The sequence below is a fragment of the Phascolarctos cinereus genome, unplaced genomic scaffold (assembly GCF_003287225.1).
Source record: "Phascolarctos cinereus isolate Bilbo 61053 unplaced genomic scaffold, phaCin_HiC Scaffold_2;HRSCAF=192, whole genome shotgun sequence".
NCBI lineage: Eukaryota > Metazoa > Chordata > Mammalia > Diprotodontia > Phascolarctidae > Phascolarctos > Phascolarctos cinereus.
Window position 1 is genome coordinate 213,520,149 of NW_027555625.1, and position 23,758 is coordinate 213,543,906.

The 23,758-nt window shown below is 38.1% G+C and overlaps 1 protein-coding gene across 2 annotated transcripts in view; it reads right to left on the reverse strand.

The window, feature by feature from the left end:
- The window catches only part of TTC27 (tetratricopeptide repeat domain 27), a 246,620-nt gene that overhangs the window by 55,870 nt on the left and 166,992 nt on the right, over window positions 1–23,758 (reverse strand). For both annotated transcript variants that reach the window (XM_020972342.2, XM_020972341.2), the window contains exons 14-15: window positions 4,385–4,483; window positions 3,508–3,560 (exon numbers count right to left, since the gene is read on the reverse strand). In XM_020972342.2, coding sequence (XP_020828001.1) covers window positions 3,508–3,560; window positions 4,385–4,483 — 152 coding nt within the window. The remainder of the gene's footprint in view (window positions 1–3,507; window positions 3,561–4,384; window positions 4,484–23,758) is intronic.

A 23,758-nucleotide genomic window follows, 5' to 3' on the forward strand; every position in this document is an offset into this window, starting at 1 on the left:
AAATCCAACTCAAAGTGCCCAATAGTTAGTGATTATAAGATCATAGAATCCTAGTTCTAGAACTGAAAGGAACCCCAGAAGCCATCTAATATAATGCCTCTCATTTTAGATATACAGGAACTGGGGTCTGTGGAGTTAAAGTGACTTTTCCAAGGTCACACAGATAGTAAGTTTTACAAGCAGACCATGAACGCAGGTCTTCTAAATCCAGAGCACATTTCTTGATGCAGGACTAGAGCTTGAGCAATAGGCAGGAGATAGATAGACAGACAGACAGACAGACAGACAGACGGACGGACGGACGGATGGATGGATGACACAATATACAAATGTATATATAGATATATGAATATGCAGATGTACTTTAATGATGATAAATTAAACACATGGGAGCTGGTGAGGTAACTAAGTGAGGGAATGTAGAAAGAAAAGAGATGGCTAGGACAAAGTCTTGGGTATACACCCAATATGAAGAGATGTGACACAGATGATGATGCAGCAAAGGAGAATGGAAAGATGTCAGAAAGTTAAAAGGAAAATCAAGAGACAGCAGTGTCACGAAAAGCCAAAGTTATACATAGAGGAGTTGGTGGACAAAAAGGGACATATCTTCTTATTGCAGACCATCAAAGGAGAAGGGTATGAGACAGTGTTGAGGAATTATGACATGAGGAGGAGGAGGAGAAAAGATGGACTCATAGCAAATGGCCTCAACATTCTCAGTCAGGTATCAAGTGAGGTCCTTGGCCAAGCAGGGATGATATGGAATAGATCCTGTAGTGTGTGAGATAAATTAGATATCAAAGTACTAGAAACAAAGTAGATGATCATCATTTGAAGAATAACTGTGGCACATGAATGTAACTGAATATTACTGTTCTGTGAGAACAATGAACATGATGAATAAAGAGAAGCAAAGAAAGACTTAGGGGAACTGATGCAAAGTGAAGTAGGCAGGCCAACAAAAATTATACATATAACAACTATAACAATTTAAATGAAAAGAATAATGATCCAAAACAATAAAAAATGAACACTACAAAATTAAAAAGAGCAAGCTTGGCCCCAAAGGAGAGACATGAGAAAACACCTCTTTCCACTCCTTTGTAGAGATGGGGTGTCCACAAGTATAGAACACTGTATGTATCGTCAATTTTTTTGATGTATTGATCTTCCTAGCAAAATTTTTCCATTCTTTGTCTTTTTACTTTAAAAAATGCTTTGGTATAAGGGATAGCTCTCTGGGAGGGGGAAGAATGAGAGATACAAGGGGAGAAACAAAAAGACATTAACAAAAATATATATTTTTAAAACAACCAATTATGGAGGGCTAGAAGGATCACTTTGATGCAGTCAGGGTCCAGTTGAGGTTAAATAACAATTTTGTAGTTGACCTAGTCAGCATAGTTGCATGACTTTCTCCAACTTTATTCATTAGCACCTGAAATGAAGTGGGAGATAGCATCCCAAGTGAGGAAATAAACCAGCAATGCTCTGGTGCTCTCCAGTAACTGAGTACTCAGGTCCCAGGTCTTTTACTGCCACAAACACATCCCAAATTAGAGCTTCAGACCCCAGGCCTGATGGAGAAGAGAGTGCATGCTCTGCATGTGAGTACTTTCTGGGTGGGTCTCATCTCTCACCATTATGGTATAAGGAAAGGGACTTACAAATGTGAGCTCATCCAGGGCCCAGGCTAACCAATAACCAAATATCTGCCAATCCAGATGCTTGATCTCCCTTCTGTTTCCACATTCTATCCCTGTTATTTAAAGAAAGAATAAGCTGAGGCAACCTTCCTTCCTTCATCCCAGGACCCTAAAAGGAGAGGATCCTGCTCAACTGATATCTCTTCTATAGCTAAAAAACTCCTCTCCCCTCCTCTCTTTATTCCTATAATTCAGAATCACTGCAGGCCATGACGAAAAAATTCCTTGACCTGTTATTAGTCCCTGCTCTTTTATTCATATCTTCTTAGCCCTACTCCTATACCAATTCTCTTCTTTCCTTCTCTTTCATCAGACTCTCTGAAACCCCTCATTCTACCATTAGGAAGCTCCCTTTCAACCCAGACTTCTTACTGTCACATTCTTTCCACCTTATGTTTATAGAAACCTGGCTTTGTCTGGAAGACACCACCTCCCTGGCCATTCTCTCCAGTATCATATAATCCTTCTCTCATCCCCCTAATACACTCCTTGATACTCACTGTCACTTATAAACCCTCCCTTTGCTGCCTTCCATATAGCTTGAAAGTAACCTTTTTTGCTTGCCTTGGCTTTAATACTCCTAACACTTTCCATCTTAGTTTACCTACCCTTGCTTCCACCTTCTGTACAAGTCTTTTTAAAATCTGAGTTAGCTGGTGAGTGATCAACATCACTCTCTTTAGACAATTCCTCCTTCTCCTTCCCTGAACTGTTTTTCTTCATTACTTCAGAATGTCATTCTGCTGAGTTTTCCATGTGTCCTGGAGGGATTTACAATGTAGAACTTTAGGCCACAAAACTTGAACCCTCTGAAATCTGCTCCCTGAAGTGAAAAGCCAGGGTGCACAACGGACTACATCTAATTTTCCTTTCCTTCTGTATCACAATTCCTAGGATGGAAGGATCACCCTTCCAAGGTTTATATCAATGCACTGTAGCATTTCCACCTTGTAGGCAAGAATCAGATCAGATCTATCTATGAGGAAGATGGAGGGGAAGGAGGCAGAAGTGATGAGCTCCTACCTCTAAGGGACCAAGGCCAGGATATGGTTAGTCATGAGGAAGGCACGAGTAGCAAGAGCTGCCTTCTGTATAGGCAGCACTAGGACCAGGTCCAGGCAGAGACATGTGTATAAGCCTATGGGGAAGTTGTTGCTAATGGAAAGACTAGTGATCCTGAAGCCCTGTCTATAGCACTAACAGCCTGATTACAGGCCACATTTTGAAAAGTTTCAGTAATTATTTTAATTAAATACCCATAGTTAACATCAGTGGGCATAATATCACAAGAAATAAGAATACAGTACTACATGAAATTTTATTTTAGTGCAGAGCAGGGGGAAAACTGAGGTGTCTATTTTTAACACATTCTATTGGAGGACAGAAGAGAGGGACCTATATTCACTGAAACACAGTAAATATTTGTAGATTAATACAAATGGTTTTAATTTATTGGCTTGCCCTTGTAGGTTTAATACTCAAAAATTAAAGACTGAAATTTTTATTACACAACTGGTATTTTTCACATATAAAACCCAAAAAAGGTGTGTGTGTATTATATATGTATATTATATGTATGTGTGTGTGTGTGTGTGTGTGTGTGTGTGTGTGTGTGTGTGTGAGACATTAAAAAGCAAACCCCAGACCAAACCAATGTGTGAATAAACTTAAAATCAGAGAACAGGAAAAAGTCAGAGTAATAAAAATTTGGCAGTGATAGGTTCAGTGCTCAAATAGAAGGAAATCTGATTTGTTTACTTTGGAAGCAATGTTCTTCTTATTTGTTTGAAGTACTTACTTTTGTTTTAATCTGATATACGCAGTAGATAAATTGTTCCAGGCCTCAGCATTCTATAATGATAAAAAAGGAGAATGTAATTAACAAAATTAAGCATTTGTAATTTGGTGGGGGAAAACATTTTTATCTAAAATATGGCACCTTTAATATCCTTTTACGTTTTTTACTCAAGAACATAACTTAAAAAGAAAATAAACTTAATTTTTATGATAATAATTATAAATTTTTAAATTTAATCTTCAAAATGCTATCAGCATAGTCAATTTGAAAAAGCACTATTATAATAACAGTGCCTTGTACATAGTATGGGATTAAATGATTGTTGGATTGGATTAATTTTCCATAGAAAGTTGCAGGGTTACTGTTTTCATGCCTTAACATCGTATTTTTTAGAAGGTCGATCACGAATTTAACTTTTTCACCAGAGTTTTAGTAATTGATCTAATTAAACATGTACTGTTAATGCAGACGGTACATGATATCACCTGAGAATATGAATATAGTTGAGTAGGAAACTTTATTTTAGTGCGAGGGATGGATAAAATGGAGACTTAATTTTAAAGAAATAGCTCTAAATAATAACAAGTGTTAAACATAAGTTGTTATTTCATTTGATCCTCATAACAAACCTGGGTGGCAGGTACTATATCTACTCAAAATTTTTTTCTTCATTTAAACAAGAAGACTGCTTAATCTCCAGACTTCAGGGTAACCCTGGCTTTGAATATACTGCATTTTCTGTTCCTGTCTCCCTTACGGGATGGTTTCCTCCCAATATCATAGCCTTCTGCTGAACTGGTACACAGCCTAAATGAATAATTAAGGACAATCATCTGTAGTTGTGACAGAGAAAGAAAATCAATAAAACCAAACATACATCAGGTTCCAATGTCACACAGCGCTGAAAGGCCTTAGCTGAACCTCCCCAGTCTTCCAGTGCTATATAAGCACAGCCTAGGGAAAACCATACTCCCAACTGAAAGGAGAAAAAAAAGTCAGTCACTCTAACATGAAAATAAAATTAAAAAACCATTTCCAAGGGGCAGTACTTAACAATAGTTATAAAGCTATGGACAGGTCTTACTCCAAATGTTAATTTCTCTCTTAAGCAGATAGTGTAGAAACACCAACTTGTCTTAATTTTTATTTTGCAATTTGGTGACCCTGAAACATAATAAGGTCAGTATCTGAATAGTAGAAAGAACACTAGCTTCAGATTCAGATGATTTGGGGTTCAAATCTTAGTTACATGACCTAGTCTTTCTGGACCTCAGTTTCCCCCTCTATAAAATGAGAGTACTATAATAGTATAATATAATAGGCATTATAATAATTATATAATAGACTCTGAAGTCCCTGTTGGCTTCTAGAGCTATGATTCCATGAAATGAGTTTTATATGTCTTTGGCTATTTTCAGTTAACAGAAAAGATGGAAAGATGCTCTACCTATCTTTCCTAAACACACAAACTTTAATACTTCAAAACTTTAAAAGACAAATTCCTAGTCAAAGTATCACAGAATTTCTTATTATTTTAAAAGTATCATAAGGCATTAGAGCATCCAATCCAACTGTTTGATTTTACAGATGAGGAAAACTGGGGCTGAGAAAGATTAAAAGACTTCTCTAAGAACACATGACTCAGTGGCAGAGCTAAGAAGAGAACCCAGGTTTCAGACTCCCACTTAAATTCTCTTTTCACTAAAGCATGCTAACCTCTCTTGAAGCCACAGTTAATGTTACTGTGTGGAATGCTGAATATACAAGAGGAAATAAAATGTCAACTCATTTTAAGTAGTCTCCGTTAGTCCAATACAAATTTCTTTTTATAAATCTTTCCACTACAGCCTCTCCAATAACAAATCAAGTCAGCACTTCTATATATAAGCATATGTAAATACACACATACATATATGTGTGTATATAAGAATAGTCAATTTGAAAAAGCACTATTAAAATGATTGTGCCTTGCACATAACAAGAGATTAATAAGTAACTGTTGGACTGGACTTCACTATTTAGGATTTATTTTCCATAGGAACTTGCTAGCTTTGGGGAGTTACTGATGGAGTACTTTCAAGAAACAATCCACATGGCTCTCCTGCCTATCTTAAAAAAGTTTCAATTTAAAAGTGAACCCTGAAGCTGAACAGGAAGTAGCTCTTTATTTTAACCAAGAACTAAACTATGCCAGGGACGTTCTGTCATTTGCCAAAGGAAGGCTTAGCTTAAGGGCTACCTCTTACATGAAGCCTATCCTGAACTTTTCAATTGTTACTGCCCTCCCACTAGAATTACTTTGTATATGTGTTATGTTTAATTTTCTAAACACGTGTTGTTTTTCCAAAACAGAAAGTAAGCTCAAGAGAAGGTATTTTCTTTTTGCCTATTTCACCTCTACCCACCTGGCACAGGAATTTGTATCTAAGAAGCATTTAACAAATACTGAATGAATGAATGAATGGGCTCAAGGTGTGAATTACCAAGCATTAATCCATATTCTAATATAGATGTCTCCCACGAAAACACAAAAATGCCCTTTCTTTAAAAAAAAAAAAAGAAAACCAAATATATTAAAACTTGCACATGAAATAATTTAAGGTGTCGTTATTCAAGTTTACAAAAGGATTCTTTTTAAACAAGATTCATCACATGGCACCCTTGAATAATGAGTTCTTATAAAAAATATGATTTATTATTATCAATAATGACAAGCACCATGGTCCAGTGAAGAGAGGGCCAACCATGGAGATAAGAAAGACCTGTGTTTAAGTCCCGACCATGATCCATACTAGCTGTGTAACCACAGCCAAGGTATTAACTTCTCCATACCATGGAACTCTCTAAAATGCTAAATAATTATATGCTAAAAAAAAAAAATTGAATGCTAAAAAATTATACATGCCTAAACTACTATGTAGAAATTCCATGGTTTGTGAATAATCACACTCCTTCACGCTAAGTACTAGAGAGGAAACATGAAAGCAAAAACAAACAAGTCAAATTATCTCATCGTGTCATTAAAAAAAAGAAATAGTATGTATATAAGACTAAGTATTAAATGTAGAGGAATAGGGTAATACTTTTCAACATGAGAAGAAGTAAGAACAAGAAACACAGATTGAGAAGAGAATGACTCCTCAGGCATTTTCCTGAAAAATCATAAAATGCCACCAATACCCTTAGCCCACAACATACACATACCAAAGGAATAACAGACAAGTTGCTAATGTGTATTGCTGGAGGTGTTCACTTTGATCGTTTCTCATACCAATGAAATCACAGGTTAGGCTAATGATAATTACATAACAACAAAAAATAAATACATGTATGTATACACACACACACACACACACACACACACACACACACACACACACACAAATACATCACTTGATACTTTAAAACTTTAAGAGAAGCTCCTGATAAAAGTACCAGAATTTTTGAGTACTTAAAAGTATTGCAAGACATTAGATCATCTAATCTAGCTCTCTACTTTACTTAAGTACTTTATATACATTTTCCTCATAAACAACACTGAATTAGGTACTCTATACAAAACTCTTCTGTATATTTTTCAGGAATGATGCAATTTTAAGATACATTCAAGGGAAAATGGCTCTGAAGTCAATATAAATAAAGGGAATCTCTACTTTTCTTTTGGCTTTTATTATAAAGTAAACAGATGCATTTTTCTACTGGAGGGAAAACATCCCCCAAACAACTTAGTGGGGAAAATGTTTAGGTGAGAGAAGAACAAAGGTTATGACCTCTGGCACTGGTATGTCCCAGCAGATACACCTGTTAAGATATACTTGCATTTGAAATTTGAGCTCTAATTGTGGAATGGAAGGGTTCATTCTTTGTTTGAGAAATTTCGGGCAGACCTTCTTCTAGGACCAAAATAAAAATGACAGGAATTATCCTCAAGGGACTCAAATCCACCAAGTGCTCTATTTGCTATTTTGGTGGCAGCAAAGGACAAACTATTCCCACAATAACATGGGCACATATTGGTAAAACACACCAGTGAATATAAGCTCAAGCTATAAATAAAGGTTGCTTGTTTTGAATTCACTTAAAATAAGGCCTGACAATGGTCATAAATGATCAGAATGTTTTTTCTATCTTATGACCTTTGTTGTCTTTTTTTTCCCTTTCAAATTGAGGGATGGATTCAACTTTGTCCAGGATAACAAATTTTATTACATAAGCAATATCAGCCTTTATAACTAGAGCTTTAAAGAATTCAAAAGTGCTATAGAAAGGAAAAGGGGAAAGGGAAAATGAGGTAGGGGGAAAAGAAAAGAAATCAAAGGAAAGGGGAAAGTAAAGAGAATTAGACAGATAACCTAATTTAATATACCAAGCTCTCACTACATTTTTTTTCCTGGCTACTACTATTAATGTCATTGTGATCTTAAGAATTTTGGTCTATGTGCTATGAATAGACATTGAGATTACCTTTGCTTACGGATAAAGTAAAACTATGGACTTAGTAAAAATGGTTATGGAGATGATACGTATATTCTATCGTATGAATCGTGTGGTAGATCCTTTACAACACTTCAAGCACAAAATGTCTAATATTTATTTATTTGGCATCTAATTATACATGCCTGAACTACCGTTTAGAAATGACAAATTCCAAGGTTTGTGAATAATCACATTCCTACAAAATAAGTACTGGAAAGGAAAAATAAAACCAAAAACAACAAATCTAATTATCTTATCACACGATTAAAAAAAAAAAGTATGTGTGCAAGACTAAATATTAATTGTAGAGGAATAAGGTAGTACTTCTCAAGAAGACATAAGTAGAGGAAAGAATAAGAAAAACATATTGAGAGAGAAGAGAAGAATGACTCCCCAGATAGTTCCTTGAAAAATCACAAACTACCACCAACACCCTTACCTCACAAACACACACATATAAAAAAACACATCAAGGGAACAACAAACAAAAACCCACCAACTTCGGCTGAGACATCAATCTCCTCTTTCCTATTCTATCTATGGTTGCTCCTACATCCTAAGACATATGGCAGGACCATCTTCATTTTGAGTGAAATCAAATCAAGAAGATGACATTTACTTAACATTTAAACAATAAGTAATGATTGTTTTTTAAAAAGTAAATTAATGGGGCAGCTAGGTGGTGCAGTGGATAGAGCACCAGCCCTGGATTCAGGAGGACCTGAGTTCAAATCTGGCCTCAGACACATAACACTTACTAGCTGTGTGACCCTGGGCAAGTCACTTAACCCCACTGCCTAGCAAAACAAAAAACAAAAAACAAACAAATAAAAAGTAAATTAATGATAATATTCCGCTCAAAAAAACAACTTAGAATCAAATTAGACATATGAGGAAAGAAGGAAAGTAGCTTGCTTCTTTCTACTTAAGAAGTTTTCTCATAAGATGACTCACTAGAAAAGAGTTTCTTTTCATTATATGATATTTCAATCAATCAACAAGCACTTATTAAACATCAATTATATACAAAGTGATATGCTAAGCATCAGGAACACAAAAGCAAAAGCAAAACATGCCTACCTCCAAAGAACTTCCATTCCAACAAGGAAAGCAATATGTACATATGTTAGGTACGCACAAGATATATACAAATCCAAAAAAGAAAAATGATCTTGGAAGGGAAGGCAATGGGAGATGTTGGGGTGAGAGTGGAGGGTGCAGTACAGATCAAGAAAGGTACTTGAGCAGAATATTAAAGAAAAACAGGGAGTCTAGGAGACAGAGGTAAAGAGAGAGCATTCCAGGCATAAAGCATATCCAGTACAAAGACATGGATCGTCATATGTGAGGAACAGCAAGTAGGCCAATCTGCCTTCATCACAGTGCGAGTAGGAGCAAGTAATGTGCAAGAAGATTGGGAAGACAAGAAAGGATCATGTTGTGAAGAGCTTTAAATTGCAAACAGAGGAATTTACAATGGACCCTAGGGGAAATGGGAGAACCACTGGGTTTTAACAGGTAGGGGAATGACTTAGTAAGACCCACTGTACTTCAAGAAAATCACCGGGGGCAGCATAGGTGGCACAGCGGATAGAACACCGCCCCTGGAGTCAGGAGAACCTGAGTTCAAACTGGTCTCAGACCAGACACTTGACACTTACTAGCTGTGTGACTCAGGACAAGTCATTCAACCCCAATTGCCTCGGGAGAAAAAAAAGAAAATCACTGGCTAGGTGGAAGATGAATTCGAATAAGGAGATCTCAGGCAGGGAAACCAAACAGGAGGCTATTGCAATAGTTCAGGCAAAAGGCGATGAGGTCCTCCACTAAGTGGTTATGTGAGCAAAGAGAAGAGGACTTACATGAGATGTTATGGAGATAAATATGACAAGACTTGGCAACTAAATCTATATGGATGTGAGTAAGAATGAAGAGCTGAAAGATGACACCAAGGGTTCACACCTGGGTAACTGGTAGTATGGAGATGCCAATAATAGGGAAGATCAGAGAAAGGATGGATTTGATGGGAAAGAGGATGATGAGACATGTTGAGCTTGAGACACATATGGGACATCTCAGTTCAAAAATGTCTAAAAGGCAGCTTGCGATAGGGGATTGGTGTTTAGGAGAAAGATAAGAGATATATGCTCTCGTAATAGATGATTTTGACAAATCAGTGATTGGCAGAAAAATAATTAGCAGGCCAGCATCCAAAAAAACCTGAGGTTTCTAACAACCCATTGTGTAAGAACATGTACAGCTGAAGTATATCCTAAGCAAACCTAGGAAATCAAGTTTTTAGAGTTTTTCCTTAAACTTTTCCTGACTCCAGAGACCATTCAGACAAACAACGAGGAAGCAAGAGAACAGTTTGACTGTACATTTATTTAGCAAAGAACCCGAAAGGACTCCAGGGCAGTCAATCTGACCTCATCTCCCAGGCTGAAAAGGGGCAGCCAAGTTTGATGAACAGGGACTAACAAGTGAAAGAGTGCTCAAGCTACAATTATGGATTAGTTATCTTCAGAGAAAAATGTGAAGCTTAGCTAAGGATTTCAAAAATCAAGACTGGAAATGCGGAGCACAGCAACTAAACTGGAAGATCCTGCTTCCGAAGGAACATCAGAGGATTTCAGAAAGTCCTGACCAGGGGTTTTTACTTGGGGCCCAGAGGGGTGCATGAATACATTTCATGTAATCCATTAACTTAGATGAGGAAAAAATTACATCTTTTATTTTCACTAGCCTTTGGTTCCCTTTGTAATCCTATGTATTCTAGTTTATGCATTTAAAAACATTCTGGGGCAGCTAGGTGGCCCAGTAGATAGAGCACCGGCCCTGAAATCAGAAGGACCTGAGTTCAAATCTGGCCTCAGACCAAACACATGACACTTACTAGCTGTGTGACCATGGGCAAGTCACTTAACCCCAACTGCCTAAAAAGAAAATTTAAAAAAAAACATTAAAAAACAAAAAACAAACCAAAAAAAATTCTGAGATGGGGTCCATGACACAAAAAAGGTTAAGAAATTATGGTCTAGACAGAAAAGTTTTTATTAAGCCTTTAATTCCCTTGACTATTATTCTAAGTGTATACTATAATGGCTAAAAAACCAAGCTTTTAATGAAGTACACAACTTTCAGAAGGCATCATGGCAGAGTGGATAGAGAGCTGGCCTCAGAACCAGAAAGACTTGGCTTTAAGTCCTGGCTCTGATGTCTTCTGGTTATGTGACCCTGGGCAAGTCACTGAACTAGGAAACTCTCTAAGATTGTAAATTTTAGAGAAGATGTTGATCTGCACTGAAGAGTTTACTCATCTTGAAGTTCGCTGTATCACTGCAATGAAATTGCGGGTTCAGTCCATATCCTTATATATCCCAATATATAATTGTATTTTTAATGGAAGAATCTAAGTTGCCAACCTGGACTGCTCTCATTTAAAATGTTCTTTGGAAGCAGGTATTGTGAGAATCTTTGTTGATTGACTGACTGATTGAACCTGAAGTGCCACTAATTTTTTAAAAAGCACATGTGCCCCCTAGTGACAAAATAAGCATATTGCAGGCAGAACACAACACACTTCAGAGCAGTCTAATGCAGAATAAAAAGACTATAAATAGGACCCAACATAGACCCTGACAATTAATATTCGTGTCCCAGCTTATAAGGAGATATTCAGGGACATTGGCTAGTTTGCTGTTGTCCATCATAGTCAAAGAGGACCAAAATGACATTCCTATGTCAGGGTCAACGTACAGTGTGTCCAATTATGGCTGTTGAAACCCATATGAGCTCAGAAAGCTCTACCACAAGTTGGGCACAAATAGTCAATATGAACATTTGGAATGGAAATGTCTCTGGATTTGCTCATCTCACATTTCATTTGAGCTATTACAATTCTGCTTTGCTCACAGAGCACAGCACCTTCTTTTTTAGGGCATTCTTCTCCTCATTGGCTTTTTGGACCTCTTGCCATTTGGGTTAGGCTATTTTTTAAGGTGTTATTTTCTTCAGTATTTTTTTGGGTCTCCTTTAGCAGGCTGTTGACTGGTTTTTCGTGATTTTCTTGCATCACTCTCAGTTTTTCCTCTACTTCCCTTACTTGCTTCTCAAAATCCCTTTTGAGCTCTTCCAAGGCCTGGGACGGATTCATATTTTTCTTGGAGGCATTGGATGTAGGAGCTTTGACTTTGTTGTCTTCTTCTGGTTGTATGTTTTGATCTTCTTTTTCACCAAAGTTAGATTCTTGGTCTGACTCTTTTTTTTTTTGCTGCTTGCTTATGATCCCAGCCAATTACTTGAGTTTTAAACTCTTTGTTAAGGTAAGAGTCTGCTTCCAATGTGGAGAATGTATTGTCCCAAGCTTCAGGGGTTCGTATAGCTATTTTCAGAGATACTTGTAGGGACCTGTAAATTTTCAGTTCTTCCAAGGTGGTATGATAAGGGGCAAGGTGTTTACTCCTTTCCTGGCCTGTGACCACAAGTATTTCTTTTTGTCCTGTAACTGTGAGGAAGGGTTCCTCTCCACAGCCAGTCCAAGCTCTACCACACCAGCATTCCTCCTCACCCCAGCACTGCCACCCAGAACTGTGACCCAGATCCAAACAGGGGCAAAGCAAGAAATTCCTGCCTCAGCAGTGGCAAAGAGATCCCTGCAGTCCTTCTCTCATCAGCCACTGGATTCCCCCCCAGTCTGTGGGCTGGAAGCTTGGGAAGCAGCTGCTCCCCCCCAGGGCCACGCTCTTGGGGAATGGAGCTGAAACCCCACCTTCCTGTCTCAGCACCGACAGAAACAGACTTTTCCCACTGACCTTCTAAGTTGTCTTTGGCACTCGTGGATTGAGGAGTCTGGAAACCTCCACAGCTACCCACGATTCAGTCCTCTGGGGCCTGCTCCAGGTTCACTGCAGCCTGCGCACCCACGCCATGCTGCGCTGCACTCCCAGCCCGGCGCGATACACCTTTTTGATCAATCATCCAGGTTGTCTTGGGCTTGTTTCACTCTGTCTTTTTGTGGGTTCTGCTGCTTCAGAATTTGTTTAGAGCCATTTTTTTATGAGTATTTGGAGGGGTTTGGAGGAGAGCTCAAGCAAGTCTGCACAGCACCTTCTTTGATGCAGGCATGCGATGCTGCATGGTCCTGTGCCAGCGTCTCCTGTACCTCACAATCAATTCCAAAGTTCTCCAAAGACACTTTGAGTGTCCTTGTAACACTTCTTCTAGGCTCCATATAAGAACTTGCTTTGTGTAAATTCTCTATAAAATAGCCTTTTAGACAAATGTATAATTGGCATTTGAATAATGTGGCTAGCCCAACAGAGCTGCACTCTCTGCAATGCAGTTTGAATGCTTGGCAGTTCAGCTCAAGAAAGGACCTCAGTGTCCAGTACCTTATCTTGCCAGGTGATCTTCAGAATCTAAGACAATTCAAATGGAAGTGATTTAATTTCGTGACATAGTGCTGATATACTGTCCAGGATTCACAGGCTCACAACAATGAGGTCAGCATAACAAGTAGCCTAATACCTCTTCTCTCCCACACTTTCCTTTGAAGCCTCCCAACACTGAGCTAGCTCAGTGATGCACACATCAAATTCGTCATCTATGTGTATACCCCCAGAAAGTATATTGCCAAGGCAAGTGAATTTATCCACAGCATTCAGAATTTCTTCATTTGCTGTAACTGATGGTTCCACACACATATGGATAGTGTGGTGTTGGTTGATGGAGAACCTCTGCTTTCTTGGGGTTCATTGTCAGGACAAAACTAGCACAAGTAGCACAGAATCAGTCTATACTTCGTTGCATCTCACCTCAGAGGCTGCACTGAATGAACAATAATCTTCGAACAGAAAGTTGCCCACCAACTCTCCTTCCACTTTAGTCTTGGCTTGTAACCTTTTCGAGTTAAATAATTTATTGTCATTGAAGTAGCAGACCCTAATGCCATTTTCATCCTCATTGAAGGCATCCAACAATATCACTGAAAACATGGGAGCTAGCACATAGCCCTGCTTCATTCCCCTGGTGACTGAAAAATTGCAAGAGCATTTTCCATTATCCAGTTTGCAGTACAAGGCTAGCAAATGAAGGCCAGCTTGCTGAAGTCTGAGCTAGATAAACATTTTTCTGGAGTGGTCACTGTGATGAGGATCACCGTGAAGCTGGCATAAATTTTGTAATTAAATCTAATCTAGTCATCAAGCTTGTATGCCTCCCAAAAGAAGTGATCGATAAGCTCATGACAATGTGGTTGCCAGTTGCGGGAAAGTGCCGCACCACCATCATTACTGCATATGCTCCCACAATGGCCAACTCTGATGAGGTCAAAGAAAAATTTTATGAAGACCTAGAGACCCTCATCATCAATGTGTCAAAAGAGGACAAGCTTATAATTCTGGGTGACTTTAACGCCAAGCATGCCAGCATGGAACTGTTGTACAATAATGATGAACTTCTCTAGGCAACCAAATTTTGCCATGATCTTCCAAAAGCCCTCAGGACTGACATTATCAAACAACTGGTCAGATCAAAGCACATTGTGTACAAGACCTCTGTTCTCCTCCTGGTGTTTCTTCTGGAGTTGTCAGACAGCAAACACCATATCGATCGTTCCTCGGCCCTTTCTGAACATACCCTGGCTCTCAAGTAGATGACTATCTCCCAGGTGAAGAATCATCTGTTAAGGACTCTGGCAAGAATCTTGCCAGCAATGACTGAGTGAGAGACCCCCTGTGATTGTCACAGGACAACCTTTTTCCTTTCCTTTTATAGAGATGGACAATGGAGGCATTATAGAACTCCTATGGGGTAACCTCCTCTTGCCATATAACCTAGAAGATTTCAGTCAGTTTTTGTATGAGCAATGGACCCCCTGACTTGTAAGTCTGCTAGAATAGAATCAGCTCCAAGCATTTTGCCACATTAGAGGAGCGTGATGGCATTCAAAACCTCTTCTTCAGTTGGAAGTTCAGCTAGAAAGGGACTGACTTCAACCTGAGGTACATGGTCAACAGCTTTAGTACTGGTTGATGGCAGTCTGTTGAGAACATTATGGAAGTGTTCAGCCCATCTCTCCAGGATCACGTCTTTATCACCACTCAATGTGGCTCCATTAGCACAGAGTACTTGAGATGCACTGTAGGTCTTTGGCCTATAAATATCCTTCAAGGAATCATAAAAGCACTTTGGATTGCTATCATCAGCATAAAACTGAATTTCACCTTCCTTTTTACTGAGCCAAGAATCCCCTGCATTTCTCTAAGCTTTGCTTGTACTTTACTTTTAGTGGAATTAAATGCTGTCTTCTTAGAGATGGACAAACTATCCTGCTGATAAACCCTGTGAAGTTATTTTTCATTTAGTAACTTCTGAATTTTACCATCATTTTCATCAAACCAATCCTGATGTTTGTGAATGTTCTGGCCCAAATGAGTAAATGTGATGTTGCACACCAAATCTCTGAAAGCTGCCCACTCCTTTTCTGCTCCACTGTTGTCAACCATGTGTTGGCTCAGCTTTTCTTCCAAGTTAGGAACAAACTGTTCATCCGTGGAGAAGCACTCTAATCTGTTAACATTAAATCTTCTGGTAGTTGTCTTGCTTTGAGGCCACTACTTTTGTTGAATGTAAATGTTTAGCTTGGAGAGGATAAGTCTACAATCAGTTCAGCACTCTGCACCACACATCGCCTTCGTCACTGTCACATCCTGTCTCTTCTCCTCACAATGACATAGTCTATTAAATGCCAATGTTTGCTGTGAGCATGTATCCATAAAGTTTTATTGCAGTTAGGTAAACAGAAGACAGTATTAGTGATGTGTATTAGTGATGAGAATGTCATGAGACATTCTTCAGTAGCAAGACCATTGCTATTTTTGTTTCTGACACCATTCCTCCCGAGGCCACCCTGCCATGCCTGATAGACTGTGCCTACTGTAGCGTTAGTCACCCAGAATTATAAGCTTGTCCTCTTTTGGCACACTGATGATGAGGGTCTTCAGATCTTACAAAATTTTTCTCTGCCCTCATCAGAGTTTGCCATGGTTGGAGCATATGCAGTAATGATGGTGGTATGGCCCTTTTCCACAAGTGGCAACCACACTGTCATGAGCCTATTGTTCACTTCTTTTGGGAGGCATACAAGCTTGCTGACTAGATTAGATTTGATTACAAAATCTATGCCAGCTTCACGGTGATCCTCATCACAGTGACCACTCCAGGAAAAAAACATTTATCTAGCTCAGACTTCAGCAAGCTGGCCTTCATTTGCCAGCCTTGTTTCATTCAAGGCTGCTATTTGGATGCAATACTTGCTGAGCTCTCTTGCAACAAAAGCTGTTTGTTTTTCAAGTCTACTGCATTTTATGGTGTCCAAAAGTATGCATACATTCCATGTACCAATGATGAGTGGAATCATCTTCGCAAAAGTTTTTATTCATTTTTTTTGTGTTTCGACTGCAGGGTGGGATCCTAACCTGCTGTGGTAAGCAGGCCACGGTTAGGTTTGATGAAGCAGACAATTTTTAGGATGTCTTTTCTAGCCCCTTCCTCACACCAGGAGGTGAGCAATATAGTCCTTCACAAAGGCTGCTCAGATACCCAGGGACTTCACATCCTCCTATTCTACTGAGGAAGTCTCCACATGCTTGGGATAGACATTCCCCTAACTCACTGACAGTATTATCCTCAACCTGGTTTAGCCTGTCTGCCAAAACAGTTTTACAAGGGTGTGGTCACTGCACTTTCCATTGTTTCTTGAAGCTACAGGTCAGAGTTGGGTGGCAGGTGGACATCAAAGGTTGAAAGCAGCCCTCACATCAGAGGTACTAGTCTTCCCTTAACACTCCATGCACTCTTTAGGGACACTAGCTGACTCACAAAGAATCATTAGAAACACAGATGAAGGTAATTTATTTCTAAAACAGCTGTCTCTCTTTTCTAACTTTTGGGTTCAACATACAACCTTTCTTTGTCTCAACAGCTGTCATCACATTTCACAAAGTTTACAAAGGATGAACAATCAGGAGTACTCATTTTCCTCACTTCTCTGGGGAGCAATTGCTTTGGACTTTTATTTTCAAAGTGAGGAAAGAATGGGCTTTTAAAAATTAGTCATATGCAGTGAAGCTTAAAATATTACACCCGATCTTAAACTAACACATATTCCACCCTAATCCAACAATGTCAAAATACAGGTGATTCCATCAAAAAATACCCCCAATGTTCAAGCACACAATGAGATCAATGTTGTTTAAAAACAAGTAAACAAAAAAATCAAATTAGCACACAAGCATTAATTACTTTTTGAAGAGGAAGAGTCCATCAACTATAAGTAATAATTAAAAGATTATTTTGCTATTTCTAAAATATATCCCTTCCTAAGAAAGCAGAAGTCTCACACTGCTTAAGCTTGTCCTTCTCCAAAGGATTTTTCTCTATTTCAAATGGTTTCCATAAGTACTTGCCTCACTTTGGCACTTGGTTTTAGTTTCCTTTTCCCCAGTCAGTCATTATGTGATGCCTTTCTTTTACTTTCTTGACCTAGAAATAATCAACCCAAGTTCTATTTCCTCATCCTGGAAATAATTTTTCCTACACAGTCTTACACCACAGAATTGTTTCTGCCGTTATTCTGCTCCAAAATTTTCAGTGGCTCCCTTTTCTTTATTGAGCAAAGCCTAACGACCTTTCCTTGGTATTCAAAGCCCTCCACAATCTCACCTACCTCCTACCTTTCCAGCCTTAATCTGTGTATTCCCCTTTATGGATTCTGCTCTAGCTAAACCAGACTACTCTTCCTCCCAGACAGATACTGCATTTCTCTACTGCTGAGTCTTTGCTCACACTTTCCTATGCTTGAAATATCCTGTAACTACTGAATTTCTACAGAATCTTGAAAGCTCAACGCCAATGCCACCTTTTCCATGAATTGGTTATGAAGAGACAGTGTAGCCTGATGGAAAAAAGTATTGGAATTAGAGCCCAGATATGCTCAGGTTTGAACCTGGCTCTGACAACTTACTAGCTGTGTGAGCTGAGCAAATTATGTCTTCTCTGGGGTTGTTTCCTCATCTGTAAAATGGGGATAATGTTACTTACACTGATTATTAGTTCATGGGGCTTTGTAATTTGCAGCACTATATAAAATATAGGCTACTACATAAAATCCTCCCTGATTCCTTTAGTGGACAATAACCTCCCATAGTCCATTAAAAAAAAAGTCTCTAAAGTACTGGTCATAGAATACTATCTGTTATAGCTATCTGTGTATTTAGGTCTTAGCTCTCCCCTTTCTCCTTACCCCTGACCCCCCAGATTCTAAGATTCATAAGGTTAGGGAATATGTGTTACTGATCTTCTACCTATCCTTTGTAACCTCTCCATCAGTGCAGATCATTAAATTTTGTAGTATCTTTTAAAAAGAAGAAAATGCTAAGTGAAGCAAGCAGAACCAAGAGAACAATACACAATGAACATAATAATTTAACTGGGGTAAAAAATGAAGCCAAAAGTTGAGTGATTGCAATGATCAATCTTAACTCAAGAGAAAGAGATGAGTCAGTACCTCTATCCTGTGATACTATGATCCTTTATAATACTATTTTCTTTCTTTAAGAAATTTACATCAGTAACATTATATACACAATTATTATCATTTAAATATCAAATAAAAAGATATATTTCTAAACAGCAGTATTATCAAACTCAAATAGAAATGGACCCCTGTGGGCTCCATATTGACTTAGAAAATAATAAATTAACATTACATATATTGCATTATATTTTTAATTATTCTGTTAAACATTTTCCCAATGACATTTTAATCTGGCGTTGGCCCCAATCAGGGGTTTTAAAGGCAGCTTTGGTCAGAGTTTGGCACCTCTGCTATATTAACACTTAACATTTGTTGAACTTAAAACTGTTATGCTGTTTTGTTTGCTTTAAATGGTAGACAACTGATTTGTAGTTATTCAAATGTGATTACTATACACAGAATATTACAGTCACATACTTTGTGTCAAATGGATAGAAACAGTAACACTATCAATTTGGGGAATAAACACTTCAAAACTCTAAATAGTATCTTATTTTTTGTTTCATTCTCCAAAATCAAACAAATTAAGGAAGACTCTGGGTATTCATTTCATACCTCCTGCCATCCCCAAAGACAAATTTAAAATGCTAAAATAAAAAGGTGACTTTTAATTGGAACCACACAACACAGTGGTCAATAAAGTCCCTCCCTCCTACCACAGCACGGCTAACAGCGAGACAGGTGAATACGATGGTGCTGACACACGTCCTGACACAGGTGTAAAACCTTAGAGTTGGCTTAGGAATCTGCTGGATAGCCTGCCCTTCATCTCCCTAGTATACCATGATCTTTTTGGTAGAGGGCTGTGGGACTTCGATTATGGAAGGTTGCATTCACTGGCATGCACAATTACTTGGGTGGCTGGTTTTGCTTAGCAGATTTTCTTTTTAACTTGTTTTCTTTGCTTGTTTTTGGCATGGGGTGGTAGGTATATCTGGAAATGGTTATGATGTAAAAAGTAAAAGGTATAAAACTTAAAAGGAAAAAAAGGAAGAAAGGATTACTTACCTAGTTTCTATCTAAGGCACTGTGCAAAACTGGGACTATTCTGTGACCTTTGCTCTGCATTTATAAAAAATCAAGAGGTTAAGGAAAAGAGCAAGAAAGAATAAGGAAAGGAAAAATGTACTTAACTTGGGAAAGACCAGAGATAGGAGGAAAAGGTTTTGAATTGGGTATTCATCATATCAGTTTGTTGTTACAAGTACATTTGTTGGGGTTATTGGCATAAAGGTAGTATGCATCTTCCATACTACTTCCTTGGAGAAGTAAATACAGGAAATGATGGATGTTGATTTAATCAGGTATCCAAAGGTAATAAGAAACATTGATGGGATTGCTGGCTAATTCTGCAACCCTCAGGATGAGCAGAAGCACAAAGACTATCAATTAATTAAGAAGTATTTATTGCTTACTATCTGTGAGATACCATGCTAAAATCCGGGGATACAAAAAAAGGTAAAGAATTCTTGCCCTCAAGGGATTTCTATTCTAATGGAGGAGATAACATATATAAAAACATGTATACAAGGTACACATAGAGGAGATGGAAAGTTAGTAGGGGAGGTTCTAGAAGCAGGGACAACCAGGATATTTACAGTTAATGGGTGAACAATTGTTGGAGAGAATGAAAAGATAAAAAAAATCCTATGAAGAACTCCAAATTATGTCAACATATAAATTTACACTTGGTTACTTCAATGTGTCAGTATGAAGAAGACAGCAAAAAACATTTTGGAAAATGTGGCTCAGGACTAGGAAAGGACAAATGTTTGTGTACTAGTCAAAAGCTGCACATTTATATATCATGAATACTTTCTTCCAGAACAGAGTCAGAAGGTCCTAGACATTACAGGCAAGAAAAACATCACAAAAGGAAACTGAGTATATTTTAAAAGTCAGAAAATTAATGGTTACCAATATAGAAGTTGTTTCTGGCTCAGCTATCAGTGGACAGTCAAACCATGAACGAGTTTGAGCAATGGTCAAAAGCAACACCAAACTAGAAGAAAGAAATATGAGAAGAGAGCATTGTATGCAATTACAACAGCTAACCTATTCAAAAAAAACTACTGAAGAATGGAAAATGGGTAAAAGAAAAAAAGTGACTTTGATTATCATACTTTCCAACAGAAGTTTAAATCATGCAAAGAAATCATTCCAACAGGCCAGCAGATTTCAGAAATTGTACTGACCAACAAACATTTGAACTCCTTGAGAAACATGGCAGTTACAGGCCACACAGGTTAAAAATATAAACTAATTTATAAAACTTCACAGAGAAAAAGTATGGAAGATTATGAACAGTACTACTTTATAAAAGCACAAAGAGGGGCAGCTAGATGGCACAGTGGATAGAGTACCAGCCCTGGATTCAGGAAGACCTGAGTTCAAATACGGCCTCAGACACTTGACACTTACTAGCTATGTGGCCCTGGGCAAGTCACTTCACCCCATCGCCTCACCAAAAAAAAAAAAAAAAAAGGAACAGTTCCAATGGTTAGGAAGCTTGGGGCAGCTAGGTGGCACAGTGAATAGAGCACCAGCACTGGAGTCAGGAGAACCTGAGTTCAAATCCAGCCTCAGACACTTGAAACTTACTAGCTGTGTGACCTTGGGCAAGTCACTCAACCCCAATTACCTAGCCAATAAACAAACAAATAAATAAATAAGAGCACAATGAATGCTAGAGGAAAAAAGAAGTCTGTAGAAAGTTTAGCCTGAGACTCAAGTAAGTCAAAATATCCCAAGAGTATTTATAGATGAAACTGGGAGAACAAACGGATGAAAAATAGAACATCAGCAGGTAATTCTGTAGTGCCTTATTCTCATCAATAAGGCAGGCAATAAACACTTATTAAGTGCCTACTAGGTGCTAGGCACTATGCTAATGATACAAAGAAAAGCAAAAGACAGTCCCTATGAGACCTCTACATTTAGACTCGATTACCTCATCCCCCAATGGGTCATAGGATGTGGCCCTATTACTTCTCCTGCCCCCAAATAAACACACAAATCTAAACCAGATCTGGACACAGGAAAAAAAAATACATACTATCGGTTTTTAAAGCAATGAAGGATGGATTTCCTCCTGAAATGGGGAAAGGTATGGAAAAAAATCGAGAAAAGTCACAGATTTGTATTTTGGCGATCCAAAAGACACCAGTAACTACCATTCCGCGTTTATATCCTAATCTCTAAAAAATCTTTATGAAAGTAATCTACACTTGCATAAAAATTATCCTGTAGGAAAACAGAAGGGAATAAGCAAATTTTCATGTACAATTTCCTAAAAGAGTCTTCATCTTCACAGTTACACAACTGAAAGCCTTAGGGAAACTTACTGAAAGGTATAGGTAACATAACCTTTCACTGGGCTTACTGTTTGCTGATTTTTTTTTTAGGCATCTGACTCAGCAAAATGCAACTTCAGAGACTCTCCTTGTTCAATGGGTCTTCCACGCTTATGTCAAACTCATATGAGATTCCCTAATTAATGCAGAGATAACTTTGTTCAGCAACCCTCTGATTATCAATATTAAGCAAAGCATAGAACAGGAAGACTACATATTCACCAAAGTATTTATCACCAAAACAAAGGATGTACTTTGCAAAATCTCAAGGGAAGAGGGAGTGTACACTCTCACCTTGGAGAAAATCTAGTCAAGCTCCCTTTGGGAAGTGATTTGCCCAAGGTCACGCAGGTAGCATATAACAGAGCTGGAATCCAAACCTAGATCTTCTGGCTCCAAATACAGAGGTACTATATCATGGCATGGATCTCTTGGGGTGGGGGGAAGGTATTCTGTAGTATTTTGTAGCATTCTGTAGTATTCTGATGCTTGATGCTATCATCACAATATTGCCTGTAGCACAAAGACAAGTGGACTAGATTATTACCTAGGTCCCTTCCAGCTCTAAAACTATGACCTTGGAGCCACTCAAAAGAGACTACCTTAATAATCTACATAGGAAAAAAAAAATCGAAGAAGAATCCATCTAGACTATAACATGCAGCTAGACTGGCCACTCATTTAGTTAATTTATCAGTACATTTGTCTTAGACAAAGATTCAAGACAGACAATGAGCTGAGCTCAGAATTAAACAGCAAGAAGAGGATAAGCCTGGATTGCATCTGAGAAACTGTGCAATGTTTTCAATGACTCCAAGCTGCTCTATGTTAAAAAAAACAAAAACAAAAACAGATCAACCATATTTTTCACATCAGTATTCTTCTGGTGAGACTGTAGAGCTGCAGGTCATAGAACATGACTATATCAAAAGAATGAGAATTATTAGGGGTGACTCAAAGGACTCAAAAGTAACAAAGGTGACACCCACTGCAGGCATATGCAGGATGCAACACACATGGCTTGAGCACCAGAATTGGTATGAAAGATGTCCAGGAAATGTATAATTGGAAAAGAAGGTAGACTGTGGAGCACAAACAAATAATAACAGATGAACATACCAAGTACGGCAATGGTACTGACATAATGCTTTAAAATCTAAAAGGAAAGCTTACAGCATATTGGGCAAATCCTCTGTGGAGGATTCATAGGCTAGCATAGATACTTTATGATCTATATCACTGGAAAAAGAACCCACATTACTGAGAACGCATATGCATTTAGCTACAAGAAATATTTGCACATAGAGAGATATAGATAATGACTACATGAGACTAGGAGACAAGGTACAAAGGTTTCAGTCTTCTGTTGTGAAAAAGTCTGGCATGGAAAAAACTCATGGTAAACTTCCCACTTTCTTGAATGTGTTTCTTCACACTAATTATGAAAAACTGAGGATGGAAACTTCAGTAACTTTGGCAGTAGTGACTTCAGAAGTTACAATCTGTGGACAGTAAGAAAGTATCAAAGAATGAAAATTAACGGGTAAAAAAGAGTGGCATTTCCAATATGAAAGTATAAGAATCAGATATGTCTTATGGCTCTCAAACTTCAGAGGAGAAATATATGAAACTTGGACAATTTGTAAATGCTGCTACATACCTTTGCAATCTAAATATGCTTATTTTGATCTTTTGTGATGTAGGAACCTTTTAGGTTTCAGGAGGTAATATTATGAACAGGGACTCTAAATATCATTTGAATACAAATAAATAGGAAAAGCATTGTATTCATTATTAATGCATGTTACTTAACAGTATTATG